This window comes from Nannospalax galili, unplaced genomic scaffold (assembly GCF_000622305.1).
Source record: "Nannospalax galili isolate Female #2095 unplaced genomic scaffold, S.galili_v1.0 scaffold1714, whole genome shotgun sequence".
Lineage (NCBI taxonomy): Eukaryota > Metazoa > Chordata > Mammalia > Rodentia > Spalacidae > Nannospalax > Nannospalax galili.
In genome coordinates this window covers 384,195-408,046 of record NW_008334552.1, presented here as the reverse complement: position 1 = coordinate 408,046, position 23,852 = coordinate 384,195, and the positions used below count along the sequence as shown (strand labels likewise).

The following is a 23,852-nucleotide window of genomic DNA, read 5'->3' as shown; positions in this document are numbered from 1 at the left end:
AGTAGTGCCACTAATTCCCAGCCCAGCAGGCAGGCTGCTCCTCTAAGTCACAACATGGCTGCGAAGGCTCCACCTTCTCCTCACACCTCCACTTGCCACAAACTTTTCCCAGGAGACCCTGTAGCAGACTTCCTCTGGCATCCTGAAGGCCAATGCTTGAGCCAATCACAAGCTGTTATCTTGGGGTCATCATGAGGACTCAGACCTCAGCAGAGGACAGCCCTCCTCCAGGAAGAGTTGATCAAATGCAGTCTTTTAGGTGGGATGAAGAGGGAGCGGTAGTGTTGGGAATCACCAGCTGCAACCAGGTGACGACACCCAATGAATGTTACAGGGTGGATGTGTTGATAAGGACAGTGAGTGGTCATGTTGGTTATGAGGGATGGCAATGTGGCTCAGTTGGTAAAGTGCTTACCTAGCATGCATGAGGCCCTGGATTCAATCCCCAGTCCAGTGTATAAACTGGGCATGGTGGTATACACCTGTAATCCCAGCACTCAGGAGCTGGAGGCAGATGATCAGGAGGTCAGGGTCATCCTTGGCTACATACTTCAATTCAAGGTCAGCATTGTGATACATGGGACACTGTCTCAAAAATAAAGCTGGGACTGGAGAGATGGCTCAGCAGTTAAGAATCCTGGCTCTTGCAGAGGACCCAGGTTCAGTTCCAAGTACCCACATGGCAGCTGACAGTTGTCCTTAATTCCAGTTCCAGGAGAATCTGAAGCTGCCTTCTGACCTCTGTGGGCACTGCATGACACAGGTGCACTTACATAACGCAGGTAATACATTCATACACATAAAATAAAAATAAATATTTTAAAAATAAAGTTGGGCATGGTGGCACATGCTTTTAATCCCAGCATTTAGGAGGCAAAGGCAAGTGGCTCTCTGTAAGAGACCAGCCTGGTCTACATAAAAAGTTCCAGGCTAGCCAGGGCTACATAATGAGATCCTGACTCAACAAACAAGAAAAATTATAATAAAATAAAGTTATAGTTCGTTTTAATAATACATTCAAATATTGTGTTATATAAGTCTATCTCTCTACCTATGTATCAAAGTATTTTCTCCCAAATTATCAAGCAGGACAGACATTCTCAGAAGTGGCCCCTTGTGCTAGGCATGGTAGGTCATGTCTATAATTCTAGGACTCAGGAGACTGAAGCAAGGAGAATTGCCATGAGTTTGAGGCCAGCCTGGACTACATACTGAGTTCTAGGCTATCCTACAGAGTGAGAACTTGTCTCAGATAAGTAACTAAAAAAATAAGTAAATATAAAAGAAATGGACCACAATTCCCATGCAATTCTGTGTATGCCACTGACCTTTGCAAGCTGTGTGTGAGCCCAGGCTGGTGCAGCGCAGGTTTAACTACCTTGGATTTGTCACCTGCTGCCAAGGGAAGCCAAGAAAACCAGTATTTAGCTTTTTTAGTCCCCATGAGAAGTGGGTTTTGCTAGCAAGAAAAAAGACTACAGAGGAATGACTACAGAGAAACAGCTAGAAGACTTCGGGTGGGGCTCTGTGATCAAAAGGGATGAACCTCTGAAGAAACTTAAAAAATTTTAAATTTGCTATTATTTGTGTGTGATGTGTGTGATGTGTGTGATGTGTGTGATGTGTGGTGGGGGGGCGGTCATGCATAGCCACAGCTTTCCTGTGAACGTCAGAGGACAACTTCATGAAGTTGGTTCGTGATGTGTGTGATGTGTGTGATGTGTGTGATGTGTGTGATGTGTGTGATGTATGTGGTGTGGGGGGGGCTGTCATGCATAGCCACAGCTTTCCTGTGAACGTCAGAGGACAACTTCATGAAGTTGGTTCTCTCTTTCCACCTTTGTGTGGGTTCCAGGGCAATACTTTTACCCACTAAGCCATCTTATCATCCCAGAAGATACCTTTTTAAAAAGGATTGGGGGCTGGAGAGATGGCTCAGCAGTTAAAAGCATTGGCTGCTCTTGCAGAGGACCTGGGTTCCATTCCAAGCACCTATATGGTGGCTAACAACTATCTGTAACTTCAGTTCCAGGGGATCCGACACTGTCTTCTGGTTTCCATGGGCATTGCATGACATGGGTGCATTTATTTATATACATGCAGGCAAAACATTCATATACATTAAATAAAAAATAAGAATTTATTTAGGGGCACAGGGGGGTGGGGTGGCAGCATGTGTTTAGGTCAGAGAACAACACACAGAAGTTAGGTCTCTCCTTCCACTATGTGGATCCTGGGGGTGGAACACAGGTCATGAGGTTTGGCGACATGCGCCTTTACCCACTGGGCCATCTTGATGCCCAGTGCTTTTTATTGAAATTAAATAAAACATAAAAATGCTTATGTAATGGAGGTGTAGTGTAAATTTTCACATAGTAGACGAACTCAAGTACCCAACCCCCAGGTCATAAGCAGAATATTACCAGGCCCTCAGTAGATATCCTCAAACATTTTTTGCTCACAGTCTATGATAGTTAATTTCAGTTGTCAACTTGATTGGATAAAGAAATACCCAACGGGGCTGGAGAGATGGCTCAGTGGTTAAGAGCACTGACTGCTCTTGCAGAAGACCCAGGTTCTATTCCCAGCACCCACATGGCAGCTAAGAACCATCCTTAACTCCAGTTCCAGATGAATCCAGTGCCCTCTTCTGACCTCTGCAGCATTGCATGACATGGGTACACTTACACACATGCAGGTAATACACTCATACACATAAAATAAAAAAAATATTTTAAAATAAAAAAACTCCCAAGGCATTAATGAGGCTCAGTTTCTGTTTTGTTTTTGTTGAGAAAAAATCTCCCTGTATCCCCAGCTGCCCTGGAACTTGCTATATAGATCAGACTGGCCTTGATCTCACAGAGATCTGCCTGCTTCTGCCTCCTGAAGGTATTTCCCACCATGTCTAGCTGAGGCACATCTTTGGATGTGTCTATGAGGGCACTGCAGAGAGATTCAACTAAAGGAAGATTACCCTGAAGATGAGGTGCCACACCAGGACCTGATGTCCCAGGCCAAACAAAAAGGGGAAAAGGTTAAAGCCAATTGAACACCAGTATTTTCCTTTTTCTGCTTCTTGAGTTGCCCAGATGTTAGTAAGCTACCTACCACTATGCCTTGCCTGCTATGATGGACCGTGCCTCTCTATGCCATGAGCCACAATAACTGTTTCATCCTTTAAGTTGCTTCTTCTCAGGTATTTAGTCACAGTGATGAAAAAAGTAATTAATATACAAAACAGGTACCAGGAGTGGGGTCATTGCTATGATAAACCTGACTGTGTTTTGCAGGCCTTTGGATCTGCTTTGTGGGAGGAATGTTGGAGAGTTTGGAGTTGTGGTCCAAAGAAGTCCTAAAGTGCTGTAGGCAGAGCTTAATGGGCCATTCTGATGAGGGTTCAGAAGACCAGAATGCCAACAGAAATGTGGATAGTCAAGACTGCTCATGAGGCTTCTGGGGGGGGAGCAAAGTCTCTATCAGAAACTGGCTTAGCAGTCTTTCATGTTGTATTTTGGCAGTGAATCTGTGTTTTGCCTGTGTCCTGAAAACTTGAGTGAGAATGAACTGAGAAGTAATGGATTAAGTTTTTGGTGGGAGAACTACTAAGACAACAGAGGCTCAAGCTGTGGCATGGTTAATTGCTGCATTTACTAAGGTTTATATTGAGAATTCAAGGCAGGAAGATGTTAAAAATGTGTGATTTGGCAAGGAAAGGAATGTAAACATGGTTAAACCTGTGTATAGGGCAGACAGGCAACAGTAAGTACCAATAAGAGCACTGCAGTTACTATGGAAATTCGCACCATGAGGGAGGACTCTGGCATCTTGCACTGGGACAATAGGAAGGCTGGCTGGAGGGTAAGATCTTATCTACAGAAAACTCCAGCTTGTGAAAATGCAAATCATTTGAATGGAGAAAGACTGAACCAAGAATATGGCTGAAGGGCTTCCCTGCTCAGAAACAATCACCTAGGGAAGTGTTTCCCCATGTTCAGTTGCCAAGGTGCACAGAGGCCAAGACAGCTGTGGTAGAAGGGACCAGACTACATCTTGAGCTGATAGCAGAAGTTAGCAGTGTTGACCACGTGGCACTGGTTTTGCAGTCAAGAAAGATACAAACTTGGCATCAAGGTTCCAGAAAGTCATTAAAGGCAGTCAGTGTGTAGCAAGGTTGGATTTCTTGCAAGGAGACTTTGAGGGGTCATTGCATGAAGCTGTGAAACCTAAGTTGCAGGGGAGACCCCAGTATGTTGGAGATGCTGTGACTGTGGGATGTCTGCCAAAGAAAATTGCTGTCATGGGATGGAAGTAGCTCAAGAAAAAGACTATGTATGTTGCAGGTGACAGAGCTGGAGGGGCTCCAAGGCTGGTATGAGTCCATCATGAGCCTGGATGCTGTTCCTGGAGCTGCAGGATCTCGGAGTTGCCCCGTTGAGTTTGTCTTGCTTTGGCCTGATCTTCTCTCCCTTTTGAAATGATGATGTTTATTCTGTGTCATTGTATATTGGAAATATGTAACTTGATTTTTTAGTTACAGGGACCCCGTTAATAGATTGTCTTGAATCTCAGAATAGACTTTGGATTTAGGACTTTTGAACAGTATTGAATTTGTTAAGACTATAGATGACATTTGAAGTTGGAATGAATGCACTTTGCATTGGGACGGCCATGAGCTTATGGGGTCAGGGGCAGAATATTATGATTTGAAGTGGTATGTTTCCATGTGAAGTTGACAAAGGGTAGACTTGTGATAACTAAATTTCTTTTTGAGGCAGCGTCTCTCTGTAGCCCCAGCTAGTCTGAAACTTGCTATATAAACCAGGTTGGCTTTGACCAGAGAGAGATCTGCCTGCCTCTGCCTCGGGAGTGCTAGGATCAAAAGCATGCACCATCATACCAAGCACGGTGGCTACTTTTGATTGCCAGCTTGATTGGATTAGTAAACACCTAGAAAATTACTAAGGCACATCTTTGGGTGTGTCCATGTGGCTGTTTCCAGAGAGGGTTAGCTGAGCCAGGGAAGACACACCCTGAATGTGAATTGGGCTGGAATCCCAGAATGAATAAAAAAGGAGAAAGGAGAAAGCCAGATGAGCATTTGCCTTTCTATGCTTCCGGATCTGCCCAGATATGAGCAGGCTGCATGCCACCATGTTTTCCAGACAGCCTCTGGTATACCAGGTGGGCCATGAGAACATGGGGGAAGGAGCCTTTGCACTTACTGGGTACATTCTTGCTGGGGAAGGCTCAGGAGGCTCTGCTTCGTAGCTCAGATAACTAAAGGGTGCAATGGAACCGAGGAATCAGATTTGGTCTCAGGTCACAGAAGCTAGGCCAGATAGTAAATTTTAGCCCTATACAGGTTATACTGTGAAAGTTCATGAAGTCTAAGTGATGGGTTGATGGGTGTAGCATGATACTTAGGGATGGGGCTGTAGCTCAGTGGAAGAATGCTTGCTTAGCATGTGTTAGGTCCTAGATCTCTCTCTCTCTCTCTCTCTCTCTCTCTCTCTCTCTCTGTCTCAAGTCCAGCACACACTAGGCACCTAACATACCTTGTGGATGACTGTGTAACAAAACTATTCTACAATGCCATAGGCTCATAGGCTGTGGGGTACAGAGAGGGTAGCAAGCATGTTGGCACTGAGGGTCTTATTCCTTGACCCTCACAGGAAACAAGAACAGCACAAACTATCAGAGACTCCTCAGCCCCTTACCTCCAGAAGCCATGAATTACCATTGGCAGGGTGCAGTAAAGGCAGACTGATTTCAGTATTAACTGAAGCAAAACCTAATTAGGAAAGCAAATTGATTTCCAAAAAAAGATTAGGATGATCTGTTCCTGGGACTGTTTGAAATGGTTTTTTAATTGTCAGTTCTTTTGCATTATTCATGCAAATGTGCGTCTTTGTGAGTGAAGTCCAGCTCACTTTCCTCCTCCAGCCCCGTGGGGGCTGAGCTGGCCATTCCTCTGGGCATAGCTGGGAGCCTGTGGGGAGATGGACACAAAGATGAGCTGGGGAGGGGCTCTGGGCGCAGGGCCCAATGAAGGATACAGAACTGAGAGCTGCCTTTCTCCACCTTCCCTCACGCCCAGGTGGCGAGATCTCAAGGGAAGGGCATCTTCCTCTTCAGGAGGCTGAAGGATATCATGGACTGGAGGAAGGTAAGCCTGTCTCTTTCCCTCCTCCCCAAACCCTACCTTCCAGGAAGAGGCCCTGTCTACTTTTCTCCAGAACTTGAAGGGTTGGCAAATGAGATTTGCCCACAAGAACAGCAGCTCTGGGTCCAAATCCTGACCTCGCCCTTCAATAGCTATATAGCGTTGGGCAAGTTACTATCCCTTTTAGTGCCCCAGGAAATGGGGGCAGGAGCAGTGCCTGCTGAGGGTGTGATCTGCTAATGAACAAGACCCCCTCAGCAGCTGTGCTCTTGGAGAAATGACCTGTGCCTTCTGAACTTTGGGGGTGATGATGGTGCTGAGAGCAGGGGGCAGAATGCTCCAACTCCTACAGGCAGCCAGCAGGTTCTTAATAAATGCCTTTCCCTCTACACTCGTCCCAATGCATCCTGTGCCCATTAGGGCACTGCAGGAAAGAAGCTCATCAGTGTGGAGGCCCAGCCAGTTCATGCCAACATCAACCCCTCAGGCAGTCATGTGAGTAGAGGCAGTGTGGTGAGGCCCAGGAAGGAGAGGCCAGGCTGGCCTGGTGGGTGCCATGGCTGGAAGGAGGGGTTTCTGCCTTGACAGCCAGAAGCCCTTAGGCCCACCACTGGGTGGCTGTGTGAGTCCACCAGGTGTATGACCCTAGTCTGTGATCCCTGTGAAGGAGTCAAGGGTGCAGAAAGAATTTGGTAGCTGAGAGGGCTGTACCCATGAATGTTGCTGTCAGCTGAGCTCGTAGAGGGATATGGGCAGCCCTGGGGGCTGCTGGTATACTCTAGGTAGCACTGTGCTAGAACTTTCACAGTGGGTAATCTCTGCTCTCACCAGGCTGGGCACTGGACATGGGGACTGCACTCCTAAGGGCCTGGGTCCCTCTCTATCCCCCCCTCTCTCTGTGTGCTATGGATAGGCAAGTACTTTACCACTAAGCAAGCTACATGGTTCAGTGGTAGACTGCTTGCCTATCAGGCACAATGCCCTGGGTTCCATCCCCACTACTACCTCCCATGGATTAAACTGTATAGAACACAAACTTCAACACTTTAACCATTTGTGTGTGTGTGTGTCCGTGTGTGTCCGTGTGTCCGTGTGTGTGTGTGTGTGTGTGTGTGTGTGTGTGTGTAAGTCAGAGGTCAACACTGGATGTCTGCTTCCACCACTGTCCCCTGTACTTTAAAAAATATTTTATTTATTACTTTCATATGTATGAGTGTATTGCCTGCATGTATGTAAGTGCACCTGTGTCGTGCAGTGCCCACAGAGGTCAAAAGAGGGCACTGGAGTGCCCTGGAACTGGAGTTACGGATGGTTGTTAGCTGCCATGTGGATGCTGGGAATTGAATCTGGGTCCTCTGCAAGAACAGCCAGTGCTCTTAACCACTGAGCCATCTCTCCAGCCTCCACCTTACTTTTTGAGGCAGGGTGTCTCACTAAACCTGGAGCTAACTGATTCAGCTAGACTAGCTGGCTAGTGTGCCTCAGGGAGCCTCCTGCCTCTACATCCCCAATGCTGGGACTACAGGTGTGCCACTGTGCCCACTTTTCTGTAGGTTCCAGGGATCTGAACTCAGGTCCTCATGCTTATGTGGTACTTTGCTGACTGGGTCATCTTCCCAGACCCCATCTTAACCATTTTTCAGTGTTTGGTTCTGAAGCATAATGAGCATTTATTTCATGCGACTGCCACCAACCCCATAGCCAGAGCACACACATCATCCTATACCCAAACTGGAATGCATCCATTCCGCACTGATCCTCAGACACCCTTCTGCTCTCTGTGACTAGAGATCTCCCAGAGGTAGAACTCTAAAGCGTCCTTTAGTCTCTGGATTATTGCATGCAGCCATTGGCTTCAAGTTTTGCCCATGTTACAGACAACATGTGGTTTCATGTTTTTAATCAATATGAATAGAAATATAAGAGTCACATGTGGCCAGTGCTGCCTCTGGGGCAGCACAGGTCTAGAGGTTAACCACCCAAGCTCTGGGCCCAGACTCCATGTGGGTCTAAACCCCAGCTGTGCAGTGGCCAACTGTGTGACCTTGGACCCGCCACTACACCTCTCTGCTGCTGATGTGCTTCTGTAAAATGGGGATTACATTAGTACTTGCCTGAGAGGATCAATTTAAGGATCAAATAAAGTACCCAAGGTGCCATGCCTGACACAATGCCCAGAACACAGGATGCATTCACTATATGCCAATGATCACTCTTATCACAACCAGGACACAAAGAGTTCTGATGACCAGAAAGATGAGATTCCTGCGGAGAACTATGTTGCTCAGCGTTACATCGAAAATCCCTACTGATAGGAGGTGAGATGGCTGTCTCCACCCCCTGCCCTTTTGACCAACAGTCAGTCAATAAGTTTACAAGGGCCCAGCCTGACAATGGCCTTCCTATTCCTTCTAGGGTCAAGAAAGTTCTCCTTGGAAAGCCAGTTCACTCACTCATACTGTCATCCAACAAAAAGGCCTTGGTGCCAGCCTGCTGGCCGGGCACTGGTCACTTGCTGTGTGTTCACAGAGCTTATAGTCTGTGTGAGCAGGCAGCAGCAAGCCTGAAAGAATCCACAGCCCCACACAGGGCTGTGGAGAACAGGGCGAGGGGAAAGAGTGTGGTAGAGGAATCAGGAGCCAGGTGACCTCTGGGATCACCTGTGGGTAGACAAGGAAGAACAACCTGGGGAGAGACCATGGCCAGGGCAGAGGACCCTCGGGGAGTGGCCCTACCCTGAAGCCAGGGCAGCAGACTCAGGCCTTTCCACATGGGGTTTGTGAGCCATGTGGGGAGAAGTATATGACCCGGGGGGTCTTCCCTCAGGGACATCACTGCAGCTGCTCTCTTTCCACCTGCTTCCTCCATGTCCCCCAGCAATGACCCTGGTGGTGGGAGGCAGCCCTTGGGCCTCTTCTCATCTTCCTCCACCAGTGACTCCAGCTTTGTCTCCAGCCAAGACCTTGCCTTTGAACCCCAGATCTCTTGGACATCTAGCAACTCTATTCCAACATGACCTAGATTCAACCCCACCTCCCCACAGTCTGGTTCAGTCCTCAGCCTGGCCATCTGAGCCACAGCCTCTCCACCCCCAGATTGCTAAGCCAGAATCTGGAAGTACCTGGGTGCCTCTGGTCCTTCCAACCTGTCTGGTCACTTTGCTTTTCTCCCTCCTGAATGACTGTACTGGCTCTCCACTGCCCTGATCCCTTGTATTCTACTCCAACACAGAAGCCAGGGGCATTGGCCCCTGTCAGTGGCTTCCCATTGTTTGTAGAGCAAACTCAAAGACTATGGGGTAGACCTGACTGCTTGCCTTGCTCACCGCATCTGCACAAGGCCTGGCCCCTGACACCCACCTTTCCTTGTCTGTACTTGGCCTGGTCCCTGATACCAGGGGCTTTCCTTTCCCCTGGGCCCATGTTCTTTGCCCCTCTGTTCTTGATCTAGACAAAATGCCTTTTCCACCCTGAACCGGGGCTGCATCTGTTCACATATCTGTCAGTCAGCACTTCTCACAAGGCCTTCTGTGGCTCCTAAGCCTCCAGCCTTGCCACATACTAAACATGTCTTCTAGCCCAGTCCTCTCCCTGTGCCCTGTGTGACTGTGCCAGGAGCTTCATATTGGCAGTTTGGATCTATCTGTCTCCTACTGGGAGACATCTAGTATGCAGTCTGACAGCCAGGCAATATTTGTTACACAAATCAATTCTCTCTGACAGGTCGAAAGTTTGACCTGCGTGTCTACGTGCTAGTGATGTCGGTAAGTCACCAAGGCCAGGTCTCCTCCAGTGGAGCCAGGCTGAGTCACTCTGGGGGACTTGTGTGAGCTTGTCTGGCTGCCTTATGCATTATCTCCTAGCTACCCACATCTAGAGTTGCCCTCTTCCCACCCCCTTTCACTCAGTTGTGCAGGCACCCACAGAAACTGTGTACTAAGCATCTACTAAATACCAAGCTCAGCACTCAGCAGGTTGCCTATCATGCAGTCCTCCCAATAAATCAATGAGACACTAGAGTATTATGAGAATGAATACGGAGAAAGGGGCCAAGAGTGCTTGTGCATGCCATGCTCTGGAGGCAGAGGCAGGAGGATCTCAAGTTTAAGACCAACCTGGTTTTAAACTTAGTGAGTTCTAGGCCAGTTACATAGCAAGATCCTGTCTCAAGAAGGTAAAAGCAAAAACAGATACAGAGAGGTCGAGTGGTTTGCTCAAGGTCACACAGCAAATGAGTGGCAAAACTGGAATTCAAATCCAGACACTTGACCCCAGAGGCTGCCCTCTTGACCAGAACTGCTGTATTCCCTTCCTACCTACCCACCTACCCACTCATTGATTCATTCATTGATTCATTCGCTCAGCACATATTAGATCTTCATGATCTGCACTCCACCAAGAACAAGGACTCAAGGTATCTGAGACAGAGTGAGTCCATTTTCCTGGACCTCACAGTCCTGATGGGGTGTTAGACATGGTAGTAAACCCATTGTTTTGTTCCTTCTGCAACCCCAGAGGAGGAGGAAGTTGAGTTACAGGAGTGCGGTTGAGCAGATGATTGATGCTGTATGAAAAGGAAGCAAGACCTTCTGGGAACGCAGGTGCAGAGCTAGGGGACCAGAAGAGCTCAGAAGCCCATTTCCTTCTCTCTCCCTCTTTCCCTTCAGTACAACCCACTGCAGGCCTGGCTGTACTGAGATGGTTTCGCCCGTTTCTCCAGCACCCGCTTCACCCTGAACATCGACGACCATTGTATCCTTCTACCCCACACCCACCCCTGCTCCTTCCAGTCCTGTCCACCAGCCAGTCCCCAGGGAAATTCTCTCTACCCAAGGATAGAGAAGGCCCATTGGAGTATGAGCACAAGAGACCCAACACAAGACCAGCTCAGTCCTTTCCCTCTGAGAGCTCCTATGGGGGAGGGCTCTGTTCAGAGCAGCTCCCCTCAAACATCTCTGGGTGGTCTTAGTGGGGTGTCTAGCATTCAGGCTCACCCAAATTCATAAGAAAGGACAGGTCTGGCTCCTTTGGAGAACACTTGCACCCCTCCGTGTGCCTTTTCAGTGCCAGCTAATGAGTGTTCAGCTCACTCTTCCACTCAAATACAGTCCCGTTTTCACCACCCCATCAGCATAGACCAGGACTTAGATGGCACATCGTCTTGGCAAAGCTAGGGGGAGAAAATGTGACTAGTGGAAGTGTAATATGGTATAACCTTCTGGTCAATAGCTATCAAAAGCCAGATGCATATATCTTCTGAGCCAGCAAGCACCCTCTGAGTGTGTATCCCACAGGCACACCCACAATATAGGAAAGGACCGGTTTAGGGACTATGCACTGCACATCCTAGAGGGTGAGAGCCAAAAACTAGGGTGTGCATTTATACAGAGGACTATTATGCAGCTGTTAAAGGAATGCTGGGAAATGCTTCAGGTACTAATGGGAAACAGTCTCCAGGGAAAAGAATATATGGAGCAGCTAAAGTATGTCCCATGTTATGTCCCATGTTTGTGCTTAGGCATCTCTGACAGACAAGAAACTGAAAAATGGGTGGTGGGGTTAGGAGAGAGAGAGAGAGACAGAGAGAGACAGAGAGACAGAGAGAGAGACTCATTTCCACTCAACCCCACCACCCATTTTTCCTCTCAGAGACAACTTCTGTTTCCAGTTTCTCTATCCTCCTCCTCCTCCTCCTCCTCCTTCTCCTCCTCCTCCTCTCCCCCCTCCTCTCCCCCCTCCTCCTTTCCCCCTCCTCCTCTCCCCCACTCCTCTTCCTCCTCCCCTCCCTCCTTTTCTGCCCCCTCCTCCTCTCCCCCTTCCACCTCTCCCCCTCTCCTCTTCCTCCTCCTCCTCTTTCAATGCTAGGGTCAAACCTATGGTCTTGCACATGCTAGGCAAGCGCTCTACCACTGAGCCATACCCCCAGCCTGGCTTCCAGTTTCTTGTCTGTCATTAAGAGATGTTAACTTTTGAGCCAGATGAATGCATTACCTACAAAGTATGTGCATATGTATATATAGTTTTTTAATTAAAAAAAAGACTTTGCTGGGTATGGTGGCATCTGCCTCTTATCTCAGCATGTGGGAGGTTGAGACAGGAAGATTATGAGTTTGAAGCTAGCCTGTCCATAGAATGAGATCCTGTCTTTTAAAAAAATAGAACTTGGCTGTAGCTTAGTTGGTAGAGTGCTTTCCTCATACACATGAAGCCCTGGGTTCCAAATAAATAGGTCACAGTGTTTATTATAGGTCAAACCTATAATCCCAACAGTTGGAAGATGGAGGCAAGAGGATCAGGAGTCCAAGGTCATCCTCAGCTACAGAGTGACTTGAGGCCAGCCTGGGATATGTGAGACCCTGTCTCAAAAACAAAAAGCCCAGGTTTTTGGATATTTGGACCTGATCTTCAGAAGGGGGAGGGACACAATCCAGAGCTACTTGGGGGCTAACCTGCAGGTCTGCACATCCACACAGATCATCCACACACAAGAATAGCATGCTGGGCTGAGGAACGCAGCCTGTGCTTTGAGCCAGCCTCTTATCCCTGCCTTGATTTCATCTTTCAGTTTAAGTTTGTACCCAAAGTAATATTCTTGTTATTTTCCAGGCTTTACTGACTTGATTTCTGTTATGTTTATTTTACTCAGTAATTCTAACAAGCATTTGTCACATGCATGTCATCAAACTTAGTTTAGTTTGGCTTTATGGCTGCCTTGTTTTTATTAAATTAAATAATACATGCAAAACACACAGAATGCTGCCTGCCTGAGTTACCCTTTGGTAAATTCTAGTGGCCTCCATCTGCTGTTTCCAAGCATTTGCCCAGCTCTGAGGATCCTGGAGACTTACTGAACAAGCCCAGCCCTTTCCCAAGCCCATTTCTGTTTAATGAAGCTTTGCTCACTAAATATTCACACTGAATAACTGCACCAGACTTTCTTCCCCTCTTTTAAATAGTTTTAAATTTTTTAAATCTTGAAATTAAAATATACAGAAAACTGCAGAAAAGACTATGTAGGAGCCCCGTGCATCTGCCTCATGAGCCTGGAGCTCACTGATTCAGCCCAGTTGGCTGACCAGCAAGCCCCAGTGAACTGCCTGTCTCACCTCTCCAGTGCTGGGATTACAAGCATATGCCACTATGCCTGGATTTTTTTCCCTCTGGGTTCTGGGGAGCAAACTCAGGTCTTCATGCTTGGGGAGCAAGCACTTTACCAACTGAGCTATTGCTCCAACCCTAAACATACCTTTTAATTTTTCAAATAAATTTATTTTAAATTTATTTTATGTGTCCAAGTGTGTTGCTTGCATGCATGTAAGTGCACCCATGTCATGCAATAGTCTTGGAAGCCAGAAGAGGGCATTGGGATCTCCTGGAACTGGAGTAAAGGATGGTTGTGAACTGCCATGTGGGTCCTTTTAATTTTTTTTTTAATTTTTATTTTTATTTTATGTGTATGCATGTATTGCCTGCATGTAGGTAAGTGCACCCATGTCGTGCAATACCCGTGGAGGTCAGAAGAGGCTGTCGGATCTCCTGGGACTGGAGTTATGGACAGTTGTTAGCTGCCATATGGGTGCTGGGATTCGAACCTGGGTCTTCTGCAAGAACAACCAGTGCTCTTAACCATGGAGCCATCTCTCCAGCCCCTGAACCTGAGTCCTTTACAAGAGCAGCCAGTGCTCTTAACTGCTGAGCCATTTCTTTAGCTCCTATTTTTTAATTAAAAAAAATTTACATACTAACTTTAAAGCAATAATTTTTTGGATTACAAAATAAGAAATACATTTAGCTTAACTTTGGTGTATATAATATATACAGCATATAGGCAATTATTCATATATATACAAATACATATATATATACACATATGAAAAATATGAAACAGTGTCATGTATGATGGCACACACCTTTAATCCCAGCACCTGGGAGGCAAAGGCAGGTTGATCTCTGTGAGTTCAAGGCCAGCCTGGTCTACATAGGGAATTCCAGGCCAGCTGGGGCTACAGGGAGACCCTGTCTCAAACAAAAATCCAGGTCTCCCTTGTACTTGGTTGTAGCCGTTCAACGAAGCTTTGGCTAATGAGTTATGAGCACAAGGGTGACAGGGGACTTCTAGGATTCCTTAAAAGGCTGGGATTCAAATGCTCTTTTTGCCCTTCTGGACTTCTTCTGTCTCTCTTCCTGGAATTCAGAAGTGGCGAGTGGAACTCTGGTAGCTATTTTGGGCCTATCGTAAGGGGAATTTGCAGATGCCAGATCAGAAAGACAAAAGCTTGGTGGAGCGGTGGAGCTGTTGCTCTAAGAGGCTTGGCTTCAGTAAACACTAACGGAAACGGAGGGTTTGCTGTTCCCTCCGTCTGTAAGTCTCCCCTTCCAGCCTTCTCTTCTCCACTTCCTAGCTCAGTACTTTGGAATGGTCGTTGATTCATCGTTAGTTATCTTTCCAGTCAGCCTGTTACCAGGAACTGTCAATCTTCTGTGTTAGGTACTTCCTACACTTGCTCATCTTTCCCTTTAAGTGTGTGTGTGTGTGTGTGTGTGTATGTGTGTGTGTGTGTGAATGAAACAGCCCACCCCTGAGGACTGGTGAATGGATTCTAGAGTGGCGTGGAACTGAATATCTGCCAAGAACAATGAGGAGTTGAAGGTCCTGACAAGGGAGTGTCTGAGGTAAACTAGCAAGTGAGACGAATGTGGTGTGGGGAACTGGTTTAACAATCCTATTCTTACTTTTTAAAACATTTATGTTTAGGTGAAGTAGGGAAGGGAAAAAAAGAATAAAACAAAAAGTCTATCATGCATTTGAAACTGACTTTTGTCTATGATGTGAGGCAGGGGGCTGGTTTATTTATTTGTTCAATTAGTTAATAATTTAGTCAGCTAATTAGTTTTGCACCTGGCTGTTTAGGTAGTTCTGTCCTATTTGTGGAAAGACTCCTCTTTCTCCCTGGCATTACCTTCACATATTTTTGGAGGTCAAATAGCCTAGTATGAGGGCCCCCTTCCTGTTTAGTGAGTGGTCATGTGTTCACTGTTTTGAAACTGAAAGGGGAAAAAAAACCTCTCAGATAAATGTGAAAGAGAAGAAAAAGGTCTTTGGGGAGATTTCTAAAGGTGACATCTAGGAAAAATGTGCTAATGATGACTCTCACCTTCTAAGAGGCTGATGTCACTCTGCCCAGCCCCATGTGCCACAGACAGGCAGAAATCTGCTGCAGGAACTTGGGCAAGGGACCTGGTACTTCCAACTCCCCAGCCCAGAAATGTCCCAAGTAAGTCCTGGAGAGTTATGTCATTTCTCAAGGTTTGGAGATCCATCCTGCGTGGCCCTGGGGGAAGGATGCTGGGCAAACGTATTTTAATGCTGTCACTCTCCTGAGTCTCTAAAGTTTCACCTGTGATATATGTGAATTGCTCTGTGAGCCACAGTGTGTCACCAGTGTCACTGGAGGTGACACAAAAGGCAGGCTTTCAGGCCTGGGTCTTTTAGCACCTGCCTGACCCCTCCCCTTCGCCAATATTCTTAAAAAGAGGTCACCAGTCCAAACCCCTCTGGGGTCAGGGAGCTCTCTCCTGAGAGGGCTGTTTGGTATGTGGTCTCTAATTGTTACAATGTTTCCTCTTCAGTTGAACAATCATAGTATAGTCACACCAGCTTTTCAGGCAATCTAAGAGGTACTTTGATCTAATCCTCCAGATAATCCTGTGAAGCCAATACACTATCATGTGCTCCCATTTAATGGGCAGGAAAACAGGCTCAGAGAGGTTACTCAGATGGCTCAGGGGTCCACAGCCCCTGAGATTCACCCAGATCTTGCTCTTGTGCTGGTCTGACTCCAGAGCCCATGTGTGTGAACTATGTGAAGTCTGAGCAGCTCTTCAGCTCTCCATCAATTCCTAAGCTAGTGTCTCAGTTTAGTCCCTGGGGCAGCATGGAGCCCTTCCTGTCTATAGTAGCCCTTGACCGCCAACCTATGCCAGATGTTCACCTCACCAACGTTGCTGTGCAGAAGAAGTCTCCTGACTACCACCCGGGAAAGGTGAGGAACCAAGGCTTCTGCCTTCCTGGGCCACATAGGAGGATCAAGTAGAGTGGCCTGGAGTCCAGGATAGGCCACAGAGGGCAGGCTCACCCTTCTATCTGCAGAGCCAGGGCAGAGGAACAATAGAAATCCATTGAATGTCAAACTAATATACCCCTAAAGAAAATGTGTTCTATCTTCCTATCTCAGAGATCTCTTGCTGATCAGTCAACCAATTTGTGTATAATATATTCTATCAGTCATCTCTCCATCTATCCATCCATCCATCTGTTCATCCATCCATCCATCCATCCATCCATCATCTGTCTATTATATCTACCTGCCAACCTACCTATCTCTAAACTACGTAGTAACCTGAAAGTCAGGCTTACCTACAGAATTCTTAGACTTGTCAGAGTTAAGGGCCAAGTCAGGGGCACAAGGGAGTAGGCTCTCAAATCACACTTGGTCCCTTATTTTCTCTCCCCTGGCTTATCCCACAGCACACTACCCTGGGACCAGTGGCTTCCCAGTCACTTCTAGGTTCTGAGAGACCGCCATAGGCAGTGCAGTCTACCCAGGGAAACCACCTATGTGGACCACGGCCCACAGACACAGCCAGTTCTCTGAGCCACGTAGAATCTTTACCCGACAAGGAGGGGCACATCCAAGCATCCTGATCACAGGACCCAGGTTGGGGCCATCCTAGCAGTTTGAAGGGCCCTGCTGATAAGTTTGTTCAAGGATCTCATCAGGTGGGCTCCAGCTAACTGAGGCTCCCTCTCCTAATCTGGCTGCCTGGCCTCAGGGCTGCAAGTGGATGCTCCAGCGCTTCCGGCAGTACCTGGTGTCCAAGCATGGTCCTGAGGCAGTGGAGACGCTCTTCAGTGACATGGACAACATCTTCATCAGGTGCCTCCAGAGCGTGCAGAAAGTGATCATCAGTGACAAGCACTGCTTTGAGCTGTATGGTTACGACATTCTCATTGACCAGGACCTCAAGCCGTAAGTGGGCAGGGGCCCAGAGAGTTGGGGATCATGATCTCCACACCCCACTGCAGACCACCTTGGCTTGATTCCCTGCTCTGCTGTTTCTTAGCTGTGGAAGCTTGGATACACTTCCTTTTTCTGTGCCTCAGCTTGCCAGTTTGTAAAATGGGGCTGGCAGAGTATCTGTCCTTATGGGATTGTTAAAGGGATAAATGAGCTCTAATCGGTACAGGCCTGCTGCTAAAGGGACCATTGCTGCATGGCTTTTCCTAGGAAGCCTATTTCTATTCATCCCAGATAGGGAGGGCTATGCTAAAACAGGAAAAAGAAATTTCAGGGCTGGAGAGATTGCTCAGCAGTTAAGGACACTAGCTGCTCTTGCAGAGGACCCAGGTTCAATTCCCAGCACCCACATGGAGGCTAAGCACTGTCTGTTACTCCAGTTCCAGGGAATCCGACACCCTCTTCTGACCTCTGTGGACATTGCACGACATGGGTGCACTTACACACATACAGACAATACACTCATATACATAAAATAAAAATATTTTATAATATGTAGTAATAAATAATAAGTATAAAAAATATCAACTATTTTCTATCCTCTGAGAGGCAAGGACCTCATGAACTCTCCCTTCCTTTCATGAGGGAACATCAGTGGACCCAATCTTGTAAGGGTCTCGTGAGTAATCACAGCTGCTCTGATTTCAAGGACAGGCTGCATCATACCCAAAGGACAGAGTTCCACAACAGAGAGGGAAAACTCCCACCACTCAAGGCAGAAAACTTGCCCTCTGGGTGGTTTGAAGCATGGAGAATGCAAAATGACTACAAGGGAATGTTGCACAATGTCCATCCCTGCCAAGAATCCAGAGCCCTCCCACAGCACCCTCCTTCAGAGGAGGAGTATCTGATCAGAACAAGCCCAAGCTGGCAGAGACCATGATGACTTTATCTGATATGACAGAACATGGAAACTCTGTAGACTGTTTAGGAAGCCTGAGGTCAGTTGCAAGTCAAGGGAAAAGCCTGGTCTGAGTCTAAGCACCTGGGCTGAGCTCCTCCCACAGGCACTGCTGGATGTGAGTGGTGGCTCCCAAGGTCAGCAGGCCCATGCTGAGGGGCCTTGCAGAGACAGGAGAAAGAGCAGAGCCTAAGTTGGCCCCTGGTACAATGGAAATGAAGTTCCAGTACCAATGGGTCTCACCTTCACCGCTGAAAATGTGGTTACATACGAAGGTGAATGAGTTTGGGAGGAGGCAGTGAGGGGTGGAGAAGGGTCTTGGTCTCCTGCTGACCTGCTGGGGAACCCTGCCCTCTGTGTCTCTCATCGGACCTCTCCAGCTGCTCTTGGCTTGCAGATGTGGGTACATGGCCCGACTTTGGCCTTTAGAATGTTTTTATTTGCATTTAATTTAAGTGCATTGATAAGCTCTAAAATTTGGGAAATGTTTACATAAAAATTAGAATTTGGGGTTTTTCTAGAAAAATCATAGGACCCACAATTCTGGCCTCACAGTCCCATAGGGTAACACTGCAGCAGCTGCCCCTGCAGACAGAAAACCCTGTCTCCATAGCCCTGGTTGTGGGGCAGTGGCTAGCAGTAGGCACACATTCACTGGGAATGGGATTTTCCTGCTTAAACCTGGAAGAAGGTAAAGCAACAGAGGCAAGAGGTCTCATAATGGACCTGTGCCCCATGGCTTCCCTCTTAAGCTGTCCTCTCTTCAGAGTGGACAGGTCAAGGGATAGCCCTGGTGAGGTAGGAATGGTACTCAGGCCCCTGGAGTCTTGGTGAAATGCCAGGGCCTCCAGGGACCAAGTGACCCCCCCACAAAGCTGTCCCTCCCTGTCCTTCCCAGGTGGCTTCTAGGAATCAACGCATCTCCTTCGCTGATGGCCAGCAGCCAGGAAGACTACGAACTCAAGACCTGCCTGCTGGAGGACACCCTGCATGTAGTGGACATGGAGGCCAGGTGAGGCCCTGTCTGCACTCCATCCTGGGCAGATGGGCTCCTGCCAAGGAAGAGAAGACTTGGAGCCCTGAGATAATCTTCCTTTTAAAAAAAATATTTATTTTTATTTTATGTGTATGTGTATGCGTGTATTGCCTGCATGTAGGTAAGTACACTCATGTCATGCAATGCCTGTGGAGGACAGAAGAGACTATCGGATCCCCTGGAACTGGAGTTATGGACAGTTGTTAGCTGCCATGTGGTGTTGGGATTCAAACCTGGGTCTTCTGCAAGAACAACCAGTGTTCTTAACTGCTGAGCCATCTCTCCAGCCCCCCTTCTTTTTTAAAAATTATTTTTATTTTATGTGTATGAGTGTTTTGCCTGTGTGTATGTAAGTGCACCCAGAAGGGGGTGTTGGATCCCCTGGAAGTGGAGTTACAGATGGTGTCAGCTGCCATGTGTGTGCTGGGAACTGAACTTGGGTCCTCTGTAAGAACAGCCAGTGCTCTTAATCACTGAGTCATCTCTCCAGCTCCAAGATACCTCAGTTTCAAAGATGGAGAAACTGAGATGTCCACAGGCCCAAGGACTCTCAGGGTAGAGAACTCATTCTAGATGGATTTACTCAAAATTTCCTGACTGTGGGACTCTGGGCCAGTTACTTCATCTCTCTGAGTCTCAGTTTCCTCATCTATAAAATAGGAAGCATTGTAACTCCCTTTGGGGTTGCTAGATTAATTCACTAAGACAAGTCACTGTTAACTACTTGGCAAGTAAGAGGCTACTTAGTGTTCTGACACTGTATCTTTGGTGCAGAAGGCTTCAGGAATGGGTGAATCTAGGTGTGTAGTCAGCGTTGGGCACATGCTTTCTCATACATGCATACTGGTGCTTGGCCTTCCCCTCCCTGCTCCTCTTTCCTCTGTATCAGCTCACCCAACCCTTTAGTCCAAGCAGAAGTTGGAGGGCTAATTTTCATACTGGAACTAAGTCTGTCCTCAAAACAATCACTGGGTTAAGGAGGGAGGTCTTAAAGGAAGGGCCTGAGGCTGAAGGAAGTTATAATAGGCACTAAGCAGAGGGAGACCTCATGCTTCCAGTATACTTGACTTACTCATTCGACAAACATCTGAATTCCTACAGTGTTCCAGGCTTTGTGCCATAGCACTGGGGATACAGTAAAGAGCAAGAGAGCTGGGTGAGGTGAATCACAGCTGCAATCCCAGCACTTGGGAGGCTGAGGCAAGAGCACCACAAGTTCAAGGCAGGCCTGCATCACAGACCAGACTGGGCTGCTGCTGAGTGAGACTCTGTCTCACACAAACAAAAACAAGACAGATGATGTACCACCTTCATGGGAGTTTTGATCTGGGAAGGGAAGCAGATTTTAAGCCAGAAATCACAAATTAGGATCACATTACTAAGAGGGAGTGTGGGGGCCTTGGGGGGAAATGAGGGTGACACCTCAGAGACCTGCATGATACCTTGAGTGGAGCTTCGGTGGGGTGGGACCTGGCTGGGATTTTAAAGCCTCACCCACTAAATGTTCTTTAACTCTTGACATCACCAGGCTCACAGGAAGGGAGAAGAGAGTTGGAGGCTTTGATCTCATGTGGAACGATGGCCCTGTCAGCAGAGAGGAGGGGCCTGCTGACCTGTTTAGGATGAGAACCTTTGTGACCAACACACACTTGGGTATGCTGGGCCAGGCAGGACATGGATGGGAGGGACAGGTGGACTAGGGGGAAGTTTGGCATAGCAGTTAGATGATGTAAATTCAGTCAGCAGTGTAGTAGGTATGTGACTCCAGAAAGTGACGTAAACTCCCTGTTCTCCAACCAGAAACTAGAGATGAATTGTTACTTATAGGTGTATCCAATCTGTAGCCCAGGACCTCAGGAAGCCAAAGGTGGCTATGAATGTGGCCCAATACAACACTGTAAACTCACTTAAAACTCTTAGGAGGGGCTGGAGAGATGGCTCAGCAGTTAAGAACATTGGCTGTTCTTGCAGAAGACTCACGTTTGAATCCCAGCACCCACATGGCAGCAGCTAACAACTCTCCATAACTCTGGTTCCAGGGGATCCATCAGCCTCTTCTGTCCTTCTCAAGCATTGCACAACACAGGCGCACTTACCAACATGCAGGCGATACATGCATACACAAAAAATAAAATAAAAAAATAAAAACTCTTAGCCTCACCTCCCTCTGCTTCCCTGGGCCTGAACGACCTGCAGGCCTCTCTCCAGGGTAAGTCGATTGTGCCCTCTGCTCCTTGACTCCCCCAGCCTCATTCACCCCCCTCATCTCTCCACCTAGCCTGTCCCATTCCTTGTCTTGGCACCCCAGACACCTGGGGGACCACCACTACTTCCTGATCCTTTGCATCCAGACCAACCCAGTTCCTTCTCAGGTCCCCAGGAGCCTCTGGGCTTGGTCCAACCCTCATCTCCCTCTGCTTCCCTGGGCCTGCACGACCTGCCAGCCTCTTTCCTGGACACCTGGGCTAACCTTTTCCTGGACACCTGGGCTGACCTTTCCTCTTCCTGAACCTTTGCATCCAGACAACCCAGTTCCTCAGTGCAGTCCCCAGGAGCCCTTGGGGCTGCTTCCCACCCCCATCTTCCCTTACATCTCTGGGTGGCATGGCCACCAGCTGCCCTAGACCAGCATCTTTCCTGGGCCCAGCTCCCAGGCCAGTCCAACCCCCAAATTCCTGAGGCCAAAATCTTTCCTGGAGGGATCCAGACCTTAGGAGAAAGCCTGAGAGCATCTGATCCTCATCTGACTTGGGCCTCTGTGGGAACTCTTGAAAACAAAAGCAATCTGGCCACTCCTGAAGACAAAAGAAATCTGGCCACTGCAAGATAAAATAAAATAAGAGAACTGGAAGCTTAGAGGAATCAGCTTTTCATGCCCCAAAAGTAAACCACAAAGACACGTAAAGTTCACAGAAAGAAGCAGATCTAAACTTGAAGGCTTGAATCTCACACAAGAATCAGAAACGACAAAAAAATTCACATGTCAAATTCACAGAGAAAAAATAATAACATGAAGAACCAAAATAACATATCCCCATCAAATACCAATAGTCCTCTAGAGGAGTACCAGTGAGAACCCCCTAAAGATAATGCAGGACATGGAACTCAAAAGAACAATTATAAACATGATAAAAGAATTCAGTGAATTTAAAGAACACACAAAGAAATCAAAGAACTGAAGGAAGACAGGGATAAACTTCTGAATGAATGAATTTAGAAAAGTTAGAAATATTGAAGAATGCTCAGGCGGAAATGAAGAAGGAAGTGAAACACTCAGTAAGCCAATTAGAAATGACAGGAGAAATCCTCACCAACAGGATCAATGAAATGGAAAACAGAGTATTAAGACTGGAAGATAAAGTAGACAAACTAGACCACTCAAGCAAAGATTATGAAAAATTTAAGAAATCACAGGAATGGAATATGCAGGAATTGTGTGACACCATAAAAAGACCAAACACGAATCAAAGGCATACAGGAAGGAGAAGAATCCCAAGATAATGGCAAGGACCAGATTTTCAACAGAATTGTGGAAGAAAAGTTTCCACAATTAAAGAAAGACATGCCCATACAAATACAAGAAGCATATAGAACACCAAACAGACAGGACCAGAAAAGAAACTCTCCACGGCACATCATAGTAAAAACACTACACATACAAAACAAAGAGACAATACTGAAAGCTGCAAAAGAGAAACAAGTCACATATAAAGGAAAACCCATTAGGATTACAGCTGACTTTTCAGTGCAAACTATGAAAGCCAGAAGAGCCTGGATGAAAATATTCCCAGTTTTAAATGACCACAGATGCCAACCCAGACTACTATACCCAACCAAAATGTCTATTGTAGTCAAAGGGGGGAAAAAATCTTCCATGATGTAAATAGGCTGAAGGAATTCATGTCCACAAAACCAGCCCTTCAGAGAGTTCTGGAAGCAATACAAAGAGCTGAAGAAAGGGGTTGTGGAAAGAAATTCAACCCCCAAGGGGTTGTGGAAAGAAATTCAATGAAGGTATAACTGTGGCATAAAAATAAAAAATAATAAATTAAATATTTTTTAAAAAAAACGAATACTAGCCAAGTGTGGTGGCACATGCCTTTAATCGCAGCACTTGGGAGGCAGAGGCAGGCAGATGACTGTGAGTTTGAGGCCAGCCTGGTCTACATAGTTCCAGGACAGCTGGGGCTACAAGGAGATCCTGTCTCTAAAAAGGCAAAAAAAAAGGACAAAAAAAAAAACCAACAAAAAGAAACAAAACCCATCTTGTTGTCTGCAAGAAACTCATCTCACTTTCAAGGACAGACACTATCTCAAAGTGAAAGGATGGAACAAAATATACCAAGCAAATGGCACTAAGAAAAAAGCAGGCATAGCAATCCTAATATCGGACAAAATAGACTTTACACTGAAACTAACCAGAAAAGACAAAGAGGGCTATTTCATTTTGATCAAAGGAACAATAAATCAAGAAGATATTACAATCATGAACATATAGTCACCAAACCCTGGTTCTCCCAACTTCATAAAAACAACACTATAAGACTTTAAGACCCAGATTAACCCCAACTCATTAATAGTAGGGGACTTCAATACCCCACCGTCTCCATTAGATAGGTCAACAGGGCAGAGAGTTAACAGACAGACATCTGAATTAAACAATACCGTATAT

At 46.9% G+C, this 23,852-nt stretch overlaps 1 protein-coding gene across 1 annotated transcript in view; it reads left to right on the top strand.

Moving 5' to 3' along the window:
- The window catches only part of Ttll9 (tubulin tyrosine ligase like 9), a 53,688-nt gene extending 32,590 nt beyond the window's left edge, over nucleotides 1-21,098 (top strand). Inside the window, 8 exon segments of the mRNA XM_029561757.1 lie at nucleotides 6,101-6,169; nucleotides 8,395-8,477; nucleotides 9,881-9,929; nucleotides 10,833-10,917; nucleotides 16,150-16,208; nucleotides 16,999-17,195; nucleotides 19,043-19,156; nucleotides 20,709-21,098. Of these exon segments, the coding sequence (XP_029417617.1) occupies nucleotides 6,101-6,169; nucleotides 8,395-8,477; nucleotides 9,881-9,929; nucleotides 10,833-10,917; nucleotides 16,150-16,208; nucleotides 16,999-17,195; nucleotides 19,043-19,156; nucleotides 20,709-20,880 (828 nt within the window). The 3' untranslated portion in view covers nucleotides 20,881-21,098.
- Nucleotides 21,099-23,852: the final 2,754 nt, after the last annotated feature.